At 47.8% G+C, this 16,049-nt stretch overlaps 1 protein-coding gene across 1 annotated transcript in view; it reads right to left on the bottom strand.

Moving 5' to 3' along the window:
- VASH1 (vasohibin 1) overlaps positions 1–16,049 on the bottom strand; it is a 105,113-nt gene that overhangs the window by 39,132 nt on the left and 49,932 nt on the right. Inside the window, exons 2-3 of the mRNA XM_085626691.1 lie at positions 2,164–2,252; positions 1,730–1,786 (exon numbers count right to left, since the gene is read on the bottom strand). Of these exons, the coding sequence (XP_085482817.1) occupies positions 1,730–1,786; positions 2,164–2,252 (146 nt within the window). The remainder of the gene's footprint in view (positions 1–1,729; positions 1,787–2,163; positions 2,253–16,049) is intronic.

The following is a 16,049-nucleotide window of genomic DNA, read 5'->3' on the forward strand; positions in this document are numbered from 1 at the left end:
CGTGCAGCAGTGTTGTGCAGCATGCAGCAGTGAGTAATGCAGCAGTGTGCAGCAGTGTGTGGCGTGCAGCAGTGTGCGGCGTGCAGCAGTGTGTGCTGTGCAGCAGTGTGTGGCGTGCAGCAGTGTGTGGCGTGCAGCAGTGTGTGGCGTGCAGCAGTGTGTGGCGTGCGGCGTGCAGCAGTGTGCAGCGTGCAGCAGTGTGTGGCGTGCAGCAGTGTGCTGCGTGCAGCAGTGTGTGGCATGCAGCGGCATGCAGCAGTGTGTAATGCAGCAGTGTGCGCAGCAGTGTGTGGCGTGCGGTAGTGTACGGCGTGCAGCAGTGTGCGGCGTGCAGCAGTGCAGCAGTGTGCTGCATGCAGCAGTGTGTGGCGTGCAGCAGTGTGTGGCGTGCAGCAGTGTGTGGCGTGCAGCGGCATGCAGCAGTGCGTGCAGCAGTGTGTGGCGTGCAGCAGTGTGCGGCGTGCAGCAGTGTGTGGCGTGCAGCGGCATGCAGCAGTGTGTGGCGTGCAGCAGTGTGTGGCATGCAGCAGTGTGTGGCGTGCAGCAGTGTGTGGCGTGCAGCAGTGTGTGGCGTGCAGCAGTGTGTGGCGTGTAGCAGTGTGCGGCGTGCAGCAGTGTGCGGCATGCAGCAGTGTGAGGCGTGCAGCCGTGTGTGGCGTGCAGCCGTGTGTGGCGTGCAGCCGTGTGTGGCGTGCAGCAGTGTGTGGCGTGCAGCAGTGTGAGGCGTGCAGCAGTGTTTCGTGTAGCAGTGTGAGGCGTGCAGCAGTGTGAGGCGTGCAGCAGTGTGTAATGCAGCAGTGTGTAATGCAGCAGTGTGTAATGCAGCAGTGTGTGGCGTGCGCAGCAGTGTGTGGCGTGCGGTAGTGTGCGGCATGCAGCAGTGTGCGGTGTGCAGCAGTGTGCGGCGTGCAGCAGTGTGCGGCGTGCAGCAGTTTGCGGCGTGCAGCGGCATGCAGCAGTGTGTGGTGTGCAGCAGTGTGAGGTGTGCAGCAGTGTGCGGCGTGCAGCAGTGTGCGGCGTGCAGCAGTGTGCGGCGTGCAGCAGTGTGCAATGCAGCAGTGTGTAATGCAGCAGTGTGCGGCGTGCGGTAGTGTGCGGCGTGCAGCAGTGTGTGGTGTGCAGCAGTGTGTGGCGTGCAGCCGTGTGTGGCGTGCAGCAGTGTGTGGCGTGGTTTGTAAACAACAAGGAAAGCGGACATCAAAGGAAGGGTGGGAGGGAACGAGCATATGGGGTGTGAGTTATAATGAAAGTTCATTGTTGTAAGAGGGGATGCAGGAAGTGAGGCCGAGCGCGTGCTGGCGAAAGCAGTCTGCTGCTTTCAAGTCCGATGCCAGATGCCAGCTTCGCGCTTGAATGCCTCACATGCACTGGCCATAAACCGCATTCCTAAGGTCTTGTGCCCCTTACTAAATCTCTCTGAATGCGTGAGGTGGCGCACGCGCAGGAAGTAGCTGGTGGCAGATGGAATGCGCGTGGTTGTGCGCGTAACCGCCACCCGATCCGCCTGGGAAGCCTTTGGGAGCATTTTCTGAAGCCCCTACATAAGTCTCGCTGGCGATCGCTTACGCGATAGCCAGGCGAGACCTAAAAAGTAGTAATTAGCCAAGTACTAGGGTGCATACTGCAGGTCCTGGTGGAGGTATAGCAAGAGACAATGCACGTCATGAAAGGCAGGTTAGGAGTACCTTGCTGTCAGCCAGCAGGGCTAAGGTGAGAAGCAGGTACTCACCCAGTGAGAGGTCGGCTCTTCTTGATTTCAAAGAACTGCGTCCCGGTGTGATTGTATCTGCAAACTGAGGTTAAGAGGAAACAGCAGCTGCTGGAAAAGGAGAGCAAGAGCTCGTATCACAAGCCCCTATCACCGACACAATGACAATCAACTGGAGATTCCGCCAATACCACTGATGGGAGTGCGCACATACACGCACACTTCTGAAAAGAGTGCATCTACTTTCCACGCTCTCAGTGCCCTCATGACATGTTCTCTGCTCAATCTCCTTTACCCACCAACCTCCTTCCAGCCCTCCCTCCTCCTCAACCCCACGCCACTCTGTACAATTCATCTTCACTGACTGCCCCAATCTGCTCCTGTTGATCCTGCAGATCTTTGATGTGCTTCTGGTGCACCACAAATACCGCCCTGTCCGAACGTGTAAAGGATACTGCAGCTCCCTGATGTACCTCTGGATCGCCTCCAGGCGCTCTTGAATGGGTGCGGCTGCAGGGAACGTAGGCACACTTGGTATGGGAACCTGTAGAGAAGAGACAGAAATGCAATCACCAAAACAGCGGATGGTGCTCCTGCTCACAATTCAGCAAGAGCCTTCCTGTCACCTCCCCCATTCCCAGCCCTGTGCGCAGGTCATGGGGACAAAACAAGGCAACCCATGGACATGGATTCCAAAATTATACTCTGCTCATCCACAATTCCAATCTCTCACTGGAAGTATTACAAACCATACCCAAGAAATACTGCACTGGGTTTCTGGTGCACACTACTGGGTGTCACAGTGCAGTGCCGAATACACTTTTGATTTAATTTATTTTTAATTTATTGACCGGACAAACGCCAAAAAAGGTGGGCAGTATAAAAGAAGCCAAAAGCAGGGGAGTAACCAGGAATTATCGAGAAAATGAGACATTTTCAGCTGCTTCTTAAAGAAAGAGTAATCAGAGCTGGACCTGAAGTGTAAAGGTAGAACTTTCCTTGGCTTGGCTGTAACTACAAAGATGAAGTTGCCACCTATCTGGCAACACTTCACAGAGAGTACAACCAGAAGAGCCACATGGGAAGGAATATCCTGAGGTTCTGTCATGGCTATAGTGTTGAAATCTGGAACGCGGGAAAGCAGCCCTGGTATCAGGGATAAGCAGGCATGTGAATTATAATTTGTCTAGTCGATTCGGCGTGCCAAAGAGAGTGCAGCTAACCAAGATGCTTCGAGATGGAGGAAGATTTATAAAATAAAAAAGTCTAGCAGCCAAACTGGGTCACTTGAAGGACTATTAAAGGATATTCAGGCAATCACCATTATACAAACAAGCATAAATGACTGCCTGGACCACTTACGCCCATGGAGAGATTTTCCCAAAATCTCTACCAGTTCGAGGTCCAGATAGAAGATGGCCCACCAGGATCACTACTTCTGCCTTGCTTTCTTTGAGCATGAATGGAATTCCTTGCATCTATCCCACCATGGCCTGAAGGCAATTGTGGAAACCTGCAATATCTGCCTCATTAGTGGTATTTAAATAAAGAATACCCTGGGTGCGGTTGCATAGCAATCAAACGCGTATCTTAAGACTGAATCATGGAAGCCAGAGAGGTTACTTAACGGATTGAACAGTTGTGGGGCTCAATGACAAGCCCAGAGCAACACCACAGGATAAATTATAGATAGCAGACTGGTAAGGAGATACGGAAACTGACTGAAATCTGAGTCAGGGGAATAGCAGCAGCCAATTAAGAGCCTGGTCTCCATCTGCCACCTCCTCCACTCAGGTAGCCATGTTTGGTGTGCTCAACATTTTAAAGGCAGCAGAGAGGTGGGTCAAACAATCAGAAGAGACCTGCCACATTCATCCAGCAGCATGCAAGGACTTCCATTGCCTCGTCTGCTTTGCCAAGAAATTTTAAACCCTGGTCTGCAGTAGTTGCCTGAACTGTAGCAACAAATCATAAACCTACCAAGATTGTATTGCCACAGCTTTTTTTAATAACACATTTTATTGGATTTGTAACCCTGCACATCATACAAGCAGAATAGTAGGACAACAGAGGAAACACAGAACAGGCCCACTGCGCCCCACCCTCCCACGGTCAGCACTACTATCCAAATTTGTAACAACCAAAACTTGAATTATTCGGAAAATCTCCCCTACCATCCACCTCAAGAAATCAGGTCCCATAACCTTTAATCTCTTCAACTAAGTCCGTTGTCAGTGAATTGATTAGATCAAAAAAGCCTGAGATACTGGCCCCAGGCCTCCTATATTTTGGAGTGTTTTTGCAGGCGACCTCTGGCCACGTATATTGGCCTTTCTATAATAATGCAGTGTTCCAAGCCTTCAAGCCACTCTTCTACTGAGAAGGGTTCTTTATCTTTCCATCGGCGAGCTATATTTCTCTTTGCCATCACCAAACCCAACAAATGCAAGGGCATTTTGTATCTATTGGAGTTGGAGTCAATGTTTATAGGGAAAATAGACAGTTTAGGATCTGGCCTCAACAACGAGCCAAGCACCAAACCCAGACAGGAGAGCACTGCCTCCCAGTAACAGGTGAGCCTATTACAGCCCCTATGGTACGCAAGAAATCTCCATCCAATCAGGAACATCTGAAACACAAGGGGGAGTTTACTGCCCCAATCTTCCATAATTTAGGCTTGTGCAGTATACACTATGGAGGTACTTCAGCTGGAAGAGGTGGAACTTTGCCGCAATGGCCGTCTCCCTTAGGGGTTCCCTAGCCTCGCTCCATTCCTCCTCCTCCTCCTCCTCCTCAAGAGTACCCAAGTCCTGCTCCCGGGATAACCATAGTTTGTCAAAGGAACCTGCAGTGTTCTTGATCAGAGTGCGGTAGGTGTGAGTTATCTTCTTGTCTTACAGCTCTCCCATCAGGAGGTTGACTTCTAGTAGATTAAACTCAGGGAGATCCTCTAACTTTGTTATGTAGGGCGTAATTGCATGTCACAACATATGGTAGCTAAAAAAATTACTGCGATGTAGTTTATATCCCATGTAAAGGTCTTGATAAGACTAAAGTACTACCCCTGCATTACGTCTCCCTGGGTCGTGATCCCCCAACAGCATCCCATCTTTGGAATTCCTCTAATGTCAATACTTGTGCTAGTATCTCTCTCCCCCAGGGTGGCGTCTCCCTGGTCAAGCATCCATCCCAGCCTAGTCTCTTTATAGCGTCCTTCGAAATCTTCAGCATTAAACTATCCGCTGCAGGGAGTTAGGGGTCTATCCGCCCTCCATACAGTAAGTGTTGGACAGTTGTCCCACTAGCTTGCCCTTCACAGCCAAGGCATTATGTAATCATCTTATATTGTGTTGGGTGGCTCGTCCAGGCATGAACCCAGACTGGTCGCGTCGGACCAAAGAGGTAATCACTTTAAGCAGTCAGATCTCAAAGGCCCTAGCCATGATTTTTACTTCCATATTTAAAAAAAGAAACGGGACGATGGGACAAGCACAGGTCTGGTGGCCATCCCGGCTTTGGAATTAAAATAATCTAGGCTCGCCTTATACCAGGAGGGAATGACCCGCAATCTTTGGCCTCGTGAATGACATCCTCCAGACTCTCTACAAGTGTTTCGGGATTAAGTTCACTAAATTATATTTTAATTTCCATCCCTCAGCCCTGTGCACCAATAATGCATAGTTGCCAACATTTGAAATAAAATTCCACGGACGCTTTCCAGCACAGCCATCAATTACTTATTTGAAAATGTATCAAACCCACTGCCCCAAAGCTCCGCCCACCCCACATAAGTAGCAATATTTAGCTCCACCTACTTATCATAGTGCAGATTATAGAGTCTACTCAACAAAGAAAGAATTGCATGGAATTGAGACAGGAATTTCAAACTTAAAGCCAAAGTAGCTGAATTGGAAACATTCTCCCATTCAGCTGCATTGGAGAATTTTTCCAACTCAACTACTTTGGCCTAAAATGTAAAATTCCCATCACATGGCAGGGCTGGAAGTGTAATTGCCGGGACTGTCCTGGGATAGTGAATTACTCGGGACAATCTCAAACTTGCCTGGACCGTCCCAGCAAAAACGGGACAGCTGGCAGCTATGATAATGCCCAGTCCAACAAACATTAGGGTGATTAATACTAACCAAAAAGAAACACAATTATTACAAAGTATATTCAAAAACTCAAAATGTAATAGTTGCACAATCCACCAGGCATGCACTTAGCCCTACACAGTACAGGGTAGCACGCAAAGCCCGGTGTTTATTCTGAGAGATCCTGCTTTCGAGCATTAATCAAATAAAAGAGAGGTACAAGAAACCCATGCCAGGGCGAGTCTTTGGGGAGGAGTGTGGAGATGCCCACAGTCCCTGCAAATCTTTCCTCTTGGCAGGAGGTGCTGTGTGGAATGTAGTGGGAGCACTCCCGCAGGGTCTAAGGTTCAGACCTCTCCCACTAAGAGGCCCTTTGGGTTGGGATGCAGGGCTCACAGTTCCTCTCTGTGCAGATTGTCCTGTAGAGCATGATGGAGCTTTACTGCTGGCTCCGACAGCCCCTATTGCTGCCTGCAGGGGGTCTTGCAGGGAGTGGTGTGAAGCATTGCTGTGCTAAGTCCACAGTAGGTGCAGTCCTGGGCTCTTCAGATTGGAGGCGCTGTGGGAATGTGCATTAACTGCAGGCCCTCACTCTGCCAGCAGGAGGTGCTGTAACCAACGAAGCAGAAATCCTCGAGGCTGCCCACCCTGTGCTCCACATGAATCTGTGGTGTTTCCCTGCGCCCGGGGTCAGTTGTGTTTCTTCGTTTTCACCCTTTTCACTCTACCTAATTGTGTTGGCATCTTCCGCGTGCCAGTGATGTGGATATTTCTTGTGCCAGTGACAAGGGGTTAGACCGCTTAGCCCTCACTATCTCACTGAGCCAACTCCTAGGATGACCCTCTTTTTTCTGCCTCACTAGTGAGATTCCTGTGTCGCATTTTCTCGGTCTCCCCCTAAACCACTTTCATAGTTACGATTAGATTTTGTGACCCGGACATGGAATTATTTTCGAGATCATGAAACAAAAGCCTGTCCTGCCGATATTTTGCCTTTATTAACCTTTACCTTGGAGGAGGTGCTGTAGGGATTGGTGCAGGAGCTACGTGCCTGGTGATAAATAATAAATAAACAGCAACAAAGCTTGTTTAAGTCGACCACCGAGAGGTACATACAATATACAGTACATTAGAAGTGATTTATAGGTGTAAAGTGCTCCACCCACCCTCTGCACTGTGCAAGGGTGGGGGCTCATTTCACACTGCACCGTCTCTCTGCAGGCTTCTGTTGCACTAATATCACCGAGGACGTCCTGGCTGAGGCCTTAAAAGCCCCCGAGCCATTCATTGCTCTAATGAATGACAGGCTGGAGTGGCCAGAGAAGACATCCTCACTTAAGGAAGAGCCTCGGCGCCACTCGCCAATAATGGCCTCCTTCAGCGAGTGCTTGTGGTAAATGAGGATGAAGGGTAGCCAGTAGTACACGTGAAGACAAGATGGGTTATTCTTCAGGATAGGTTCAGCATAAGACATAAGTTACAGGAAGGAGATGGTAAGAAGAAAGCGGGAAGGTCCCACTAGGAGCAGCATCCCTCCTGCTCAGCCCACGCATTCCGAGTGACACTCACTCAAACCATGCACACATCAGCATTCTATAACCTCACAGGCAGACTGGCTGAGCAGCAGGGCACTTATAACTAAGGAGAGTATGTATGGCAAAGACACGTCTTCGATTAAATTGCGTCATTCGTATTCTTGAAAAAGAGGCCCGGTGGGCACAGCTTGAATATTAGAAACCTGAAAATTGGCATACCATTTCGTGTGTGGATGATTTAACAGTAAAGAAAGTCAATTCATAAGAGATGTTTAAAAATTGGATAACTTGGAGTACTGAGATGAACTTGAAACTAAATTTTGCCAGATTGGCGCTTTAGCTGTGCGATTGGTGGGGGCGTAAATGACGCCCCCGTTCATGTTGAATTGTTCACTTTTGTGCCGATTGGGCATGGCACACAACCGATCTGCACGCACTCTGAAATTACAAATGAATACATTTGGATGAAGCATTAAAGAAACAGGTGTGCATCCTACCCTCAATGATGATTCTAAAGACACAAAGATACCACACACCTGCCTTCTTTATGGAAAAAATAGAAAATATGAATCCAGGTAAGAAAGTAATACCCAACACCCATGAGATGAGCACAAAACATGGGAGTAAAAAAACTGAATACAGAAGATGGTAATATTCAACGTCATAAAAAGAAGGCATATGGTGTAAGTAACAATTCAGTCATACAATACATAAAATAAACAGACCAGGTTAGGAAATAATGATTTGCAAAGCCATTGGAGCTGTCTCGCATTGTGATTTACAGTCCACGCCCATTGACTTTGCCTGTGTTTGTATGCTACTAGAGTACGCTGCCAGGTGCACTTAGCAGCAGCCAGCCGGAAGCAGGGGAGAAGAGCGACCAGGTACATTCACTGCCTGAGCAGTCTCAGCAGGCAGGGCCGGACTGGGAACAGAAACCGGCCCTGGGAAACTGCTCAGCCGGCCCCCCCTGGGGTGAGGGGAAGTGCAGCTGAGCAGTTTGCAAGGACCGGTTTCGGACGATTTTCTTACAAGGGGCCGATATTGCCGACCCCCGGTAACAAAAACGGCCCCCCAGGGGCCCAAACCCAGCCCGCACCCTAGCGGCCTACGGGGAAACGCCCGGTGCCTGCTATGGCCAGTCCGGCCCTGGCAGCAGGAGGGTAAAAGAGCTACCCTGTGCAGTCACTGTGTGAGCAGAGTCCAGGCAGCATGGTGAAAGAGCAACCCGGTGCACTCACTGTGTGAGCAGCGTCCCAGCGGCACGGTAACAGAGCAACCCAGTGCACTCACTGTGTGAGCAGCGTCCTGGCAGCGGGGGGGTGGGGGTGGAAGCCCCCAAGGAGGGATAAGAGCATAATGAACCTGGAAGCAGCTGCTCGGGGGAGAGGAACATTAATGTTTTGATGTTTTGACGATGTGATGGGTATCAGAAAAACGACGAGTATGTGCATCTGAAGGACAAGGGAAGAACACACCTACATGTGGGGACCGAAACCAAGACCTGTTCAAATATACCACCAATGATTGCCACCAGCCCCCCTTTGCGAGGTGGGAATTTTACCCCCTAAAATGACATAGACAAGATAATGTCATTCGTGCGTTAGAGAATATAACAATTTTCTGGCCGTATTGATTACAATTCATAAACACAACATTAAAACATTCACAGCATTCATGCATATTATTTACAATAAGTACATCACTTCATTGGGGATAACTAATATATGGAATCTCCTAACAATAGATCTCACATGAGTCATGGTTGACTATCCCCCAGGCGCCTATGGTATGGACTATTTGAATTGACTCGTGGGCCATGTAACACCTGCGGATCCCTCTCACAAGCTGCACGTCACAAGGCCAACTCACCTGGTTCTTCAAGATAAGAGGAGAGTGGGCCAGCATGTATTCTGGACCCCCAAAAACAACCATCTTACAGCCAACCTAAAGAAAGGATATCCCACCCGGCACCCAATGAGAGATGGGCCTGGGCAACTGGGACATACCTTGGTCCCTTGAGCAGTCAACATCCACCAACATCCCCAGGGCTATGTAATGGAGTACCTTGGGAGGCTATGGACAATCACTGCAGCGTGTGTTCCGAGTCTTTCTCTATATACCACAGTACTCCAGCCCCGGTGTTAGGCAAAGACTTCCAATTCAATCTTCAATTTGCCTGTACTTCTATTCCTGATGCATTGGTTGTCCACTTGACTCCTTTCCTGCCAGAACCCACTCCACTTCCCACTGAAGGGGACCAGCGAAGGGGGATGGGTGAGTGGGAACAGTGAACTCTTTGCTGGGGAAGAATAAAGGAAGGTCCCACCGTGCAGCGACGTCGGCGGTCTTCAGGGGTAGCCAGGCGAGAAACCAGGTAGCGATAGGTAACGCACCGGGCCACCTTTGCTCACTTACCAGGCAACCTTGTCACCCTTCCACCAGCCAATGGCTGGGTTTGCAGGGAGCCTGTGAAAATTTAGACATAGTGGCCAATGTTGGTTGATGCCTACAGCCAGTCTGATCCGGCCCACACCTGGCTTTGGGGTCCACCATCCCTTGGCATTGCCCCAGGTACAAACAACTAAGATAATGGCAGTGAGAGTAAGACACTCATGTGGGTTGACCAACGATGTGGTTTGCCAGTGTTAAGCCAATATATGAAGGATCCTTAGCCAAAGAAGTTAATGGCTGAAGGAGTTTTACCAAAAGCCTCTGTATGTATATAGTACATAAAAAGTTATTGGTTTACACAAAACCTAAAAATAGTGAAAATGACCACGGTTGTTTGGGGGAAAAAAACTTCAAAAAAGTGAAGTGTTTATAGTCCGGGCTTGCTCACAAGGAACTATGGGTCTGATTATGATCTTAGTGGACTGGGTTACTCCATCACGCACATAACAGATATACCGTCTGCCAAATTACAATACCATGATATCCTATGGAACTTGTAATACGGCGGAAGGAATATCCATCACGTTTTGACGGAGTATCCCATCCTCCAAGATCGTACTCAGGCCCTAAGTCACATTTTGTGAGCACCCAACAGTGCTCTAATACAGTGGTGGCCAGTCGCGCTCTGGTTCCAGTAGCTACTCTTAGACCAGAAAGGAGAATCTGGGCTGGCCCCAGTGAATCTTCCCAAATGTGCCCAGACGCCCTACACTGACACTGGGACACATTCAGGGGCTCGTTCACCTTTAGTTTGAGTTGCAATGAGAGCTGCAGCCCGGAGCGGGGAAACAGCTATTTTCCTACCAATGCAACTTGGCTCACGTTAACGATCACTAATACATATTGTGTCAGGTGTGCATCCTTGGAGCAGTTGGGACCTCGCCTCCAGATTTCGCAACACCTATACACTGAAGTGAGATTTAACAGTTTTTATGATTCAAGCTCCATGTATATGTAAGGATAGGTTAAGTACATATATGTGTAATTATACGAATATCCAATTATACAACACACAACACAAAATGAATCTTTTCAACATGAGTACTTATTACTACACAATCAAATATGTTATTAACCTTAAACAATGACAGATTGATGAAAACATGCAAGGATTCAAAATGATGCCTTGCAGGTCACAGGTATATATTTGCTGTGGGTGGATATCTTACTAAGAAATTTTACCTCATTGCTGGTCTTGACCTACAGGTTATATAGGCACCCCTGCCACAAAAACATTAATAACCCACTGAGCATCTAACATAAAGTGACCTACACTTTACTTGTAATTCCCTACAATTGACACACCAAATGCTATTAAATGGTTCGAACCTTCGACCAGACATTATTTACCTCAATTCCTTGTCCAGATAGTAAGCGGGCAACATGCAGCGAGTCACTTCTAAGGGGAATCAACTACAATGTCAAGTAATGTGGCACTTTGGGGAAGACTTCAGTTGCCAGGGAGGAGTCTATATCCACAAACATTTGGCCCACAGCCATTATCCCACTGTATTTCCCAGCCAAGGATTGCAGACACAGCCCGATAGTTAGGTGGACACATGAGAGACAAAGAGAACAGCCCAACACCAGCGTTCACATGCTTCATTGTTTACTAAGCTACCACCCGTAGTAGATGTGAGACAGTTGTGGAAAGTATACTACAAAAGGAGTGACAACATTCCCTTGTTGACGTAGAAGGATTGGTTGTATGAATGCACGTCACTACGGCTTGGATCCAAGTCATATGTGTAGGTTTACCATGGGTGAAATGCTGGTATCTGGCTTATTGAAGAGCTGTGGTTGTCCTTCAAACACTTTGCACTGCTGTGTCTTACTGAATATGGCATCCAAGCAGCCTGTAGACATGTTTCTACTCGAAGATGCACCATGGGGAGGGGGAGCACACTCAGAATGGATCTACTCGGATCGCTTCCAGGATACATGACTTATTCCCGTGGCACACCAAATACATGGATTAGGAAGCGTGTCCCCAGCAGTATGGGATCAAGGCCAATAGACCCATGAGAAAGAGTGTCACGAGAAGGGGGCATTTAGGGCACCACTGGAGAAAACAGGTATGCACTTACATGGAAAAATGTAAGTTTTCAGTCAACGTCATTGAATATCTGGGAGAGACAACGATGGGTGGAGCTGCAAGATTACGGTCCAATTTGGAAATGCTATTTTTGAGGCACTTGAATTAGTAAATAAGGACCACGTTCTTTCCTTCAGCGGCTGCGGAGTTTGAGGGTGGCTTATTACAAATATTGCCAATTTGAATGTTAACACGATGAAGTCGGTAAGGAACTTCCTTGCGGCATTTCAATTACTCAAGAACTGTGAAAGGGATGTGTTTTTTAACTGACAGAGAAATTGCTGACTCCCCTACCCTGTCCCTTTTTTGATAATAAAGAACACAGTGTTATTGCTGCTGATAACAATGCATTTAGCATTGGGCTGGACTGGAGCTGGCCCACAGGGTGACACAACTGTTTTGAAGCACATTTGCTGAGGGGTTCGGAGATGGGGTACTCAGTCATTGAAAAACAAGCTCTTGCCGTTCAATTGGCTGTATCGAAATATGGAACTTTAATCTGGTGAATTCACCTTTCTGTTAAGACAGTCCACACACCCTTGAGGAAGAGATGATCTTTAAAGGGACGGACAGTGTGTCTGCTCCGATCTGTCACTTGGTGACTTTGTTCCAGGAGCTTGCATTATTATTAAAAGGAAGGTACATGACTAAGCATGGGAGATGAAAGATAGAAAGTAGAAATGAGAGAAAGAGTGGGAGAGGAAAAGGGAGAGAGAGAGAGAAGATGAAGGGAAAGAGGAAAGCGAGAAAGAGAAAACGAATACGAGACAGAGGGAGATAAAGAAAGCTGAAAGGTGGAAACACATCAGTGAGACAGCTCTGGACGACATGAAGGAAACAGGGAGTTGAGGCGGTACGCGTCCTGAAGGTAGGGAAGAGGCGGACCCAGAACACACACACTAGAATCAGCAAGGTCTGGGAAGAAAGACAAATGGGTTACAGAAAGCGACTGGCATAGAAAAAGAGACCACCAGTAAAGTCAAACACCTCACGAAGCGGGATTTAGTGCTATATGCTGCACTATTACATACAGGGCTCGAACCGAAGGTAGGCGCCGTCTACACTACTATTTTCAGAGGGGTTCACTTACCTATTTACATGATATAAAAATCTGTCATCTGCGTGTTACATGATGTGCTTTGCAGGAGACATATTAACCCTCTATGCTACTTTGATTCCAAACTAGGACTAGGCAAAACAAAGATCAATCCAGCAAACACATTATCCTCCAGTTATTTTACCATTATTATTATTCCCTGAGTTTTAGCAGGCACACAGGCATTAATGCAGCAGGTACCATAACCGCATAAGAGATTTTAAAATAAAGGCACTGCACCAATTAAGCAGAACTGCCACGTTTCTCCTTGTTGCCAATTTCTTTGTGGCAGGGTTTAAAAAAAATAAAGGTATAAATTGAGGCCCAGATTTTGAGTCGGGGTTGCATCAATATTTTGGCCCAACCCCAATGCAAAATCTAATTTGTTAAATATCGTAATGCGCTCAAATATACTCATGATAGACCTGCTAAACATTTGTCGGATGTATGATGCTACATCGCAAGCGTTAAGATCGCATACCTTTACATCGGCGTCTTTACATCGCATGCGCATTCACAACGCACGCTTTCACCACGCAAACCATTACTCCGCTTATGTATCCAAATGCATGCAAAAACATTCACAGCACACACAAACACCCCGCATGCTTTAAAATCGCGATTTGTTTCCCGAATACCCCCCTATATAACATACACTACCATAAAGCCTAAAAAAGTACCCTACACTTCCCTAAACCCTAAGTCCTAAACCCTAAGACAGTACGCCTAACACACTGCCCTACATAACACACTACCCGAAAGCCTAAAAAAGTAGCCTACACTTCCTTAAACCCTAAGCCCTAAACCCTAAGACTGTACGCCTAACACACTGCCCTACATAACACACACTACCCTAAAGCCTAAAAAAGTAGCCTACACTTCCCTAAACCCTAAGCCCTAAGCCCTAAACCCTAATACACTACGCCTAACACACTGCCCTACAGTACGACTACCAGACACTGCCCTAAACCCTAAACACTACACTCCAACCATAATCCCCCTTACCTCTTTCTCCTCGCGTTGTCCCGGTGCTCCTCCGCCTCTGTCCCGGTGCTCGTCCGTGCCGCCCGCCTCGCGTCCATTACACCACATACGATTTAAAAGCGTATGCGTTTTAAATGCCCATGCGATGTAATGGTACGCGGGGTAGTGGTCCGCGTCGTAACGTCGCTTGCATTGTAACGCTTGCGACGTAAATGCATGCGACGTAACACATGCGTTATAATGGATGTTTACCCATTTGTCAGGTCTTAAGATCTGAGGTCACTTCCTGTGAGGTCATGGGTTGTGATGCCACTTTCTGTGATACCACATGCAATGTCACGCGCCGTGATGTCGGTTCCTGTGATGGCATGCGCTGTGATGTCACACCCATCCTGCCTAACTTGGTGAGTCCCCCAGCTTCTTTTTTTAGAACTTGAGCCCTGATTACATAATGTTATCGAAGTTTATGTATTATGATGCTGAACAAGTTGCACATGGTATGAAGGGTTCTGGGCCACAAAATCTGGGGTTCTGGGCGGGGGAAGGGTGCAGTTGGTCATGTAGCCAAGCCGGAGCAAGTCGTTCTAAGAGATGCTTTAGGGCATCACCTAAGCAAGCACTGGCAAAGTCAATAGCACGGCCTGCATTTGGCATGGGTGAGCTGGCCCCTGGCCCTGTGCGCCGATCTTCTGAGGGATGCACAGAACTGTCTGCAAACGGCAGCATCTCCTCATATGGCTGCCACGATTCAGTGTAAATCACTTTTAACACTATCAGGCCCCTTCATTGCCCTCCCATTTCCCTCTCAGCTCCTGCCACCACACACCAATAACTCCCCTTCCCCAGGAAACAGCTTGGAATCAGCATGGCAGAGGTAATGGGTGATTCATACGCGTCAGGGGGCGGGGGAGTGAAGGTGGCGTTTGTGTTCAGAGGACTGTCACTCCTGTAATTAACGCACAAAAGGGGTACCCTGCTGCCTCATTTTTTTCCACCTGCAGCAGCGAGGACACCACGTGTCTGTCTGCCCAGGGCACTATCAGAGAGCCAGGGCCGGCCCTGGTCAATAGGACTCGGCTTGAAGACCTATTAACTTTGCTAATGCTAACAACTAGGCCTGGGCAGAATTTTGATGACGTCAGAGTCATTTAGGTAATTCCGCCTTACTCTTTGGCGTGGAATTACCGGCAATTACGCAATTAATCTTTCTTGCGTAAATGAGAGTAATTTGGAGGAAAAATCCTACCCCAAGAGCACATTTAGTCAGTGCGAGCATGCTCTCATGCTCGCTATTAATGTTCTACAGAATTTAGTGGTTCTTGGTGCAAAATGAATCCATTTTGGACACAAGGGGGCAAGAAAATACCGTTGTATGACAGCAGTAAGTTGGCGGAAAATCCTACCCAAAGTGCACATTTAGCAAAGGTAAGAGGCTGCTCGCTATATATGGTCTGTTGCATTTAGCGATATTTCTTAGCGCAAAATGCATCCTTGCGTACCGTTTGGGCACGAGGGGTCATTTTTGCGCTAAGAAACAGCACTAAATGCAGAATTACTCTTCTCACGTAATTCAAGCGCAATCTTGCGGAATTCTTGTTATGCTAAAAATATTTATATAGCGCACAAAGCCCAACCGGTTTTTGGCGCTAATTCTTAGGAAATTCTGTGTGATTATGCTACACAGAATTACGTGAGTTAAACCCATCCCTACTAACATCCCATGCATACCTACAAACATGGCAGCATCATCACATCAATTCTTTTTAAAGTTATTAATTCAAAATGGATAAGTAGATTAAATAAGTGTGGTGTGTGTCGAGCCTCAAGAGGTGAAACCAAAATCCTTCCAAAGCCATGTGGAGCGACCGGCAAAATGAAACAAGCTGCTGCTGGCCAATGAAAACAGAAGAAATAAGAGCGACAAAGAAGCCAACCAATCAGGAGCTAGATCCAAGCCGATGTGAACTCTCCTTGGATACCTCTGCTGCCGACATTGGCAGTGACTGGGATTTTATTTAATAAATTGATAGCAGTGATGGCATTCTGTGATAAGACATCGACAGAGTGGGATTCCGCAGCGGGA

Source organism: Triturus cristatus, chromosome 9 (assembly GCF_964204655.1).
Source record: "Triturus cristatus chromosome 9, aTriCri1.1, whole genome shotgun sequence".
In the NCBI taxonomy this organism is placed as follows: domain Eukaryota; kingdom Metazoa; phylum Chordata; class Amphibia; order Caudata; family Salamandridae; genus Triturus; species Triturus cristatus.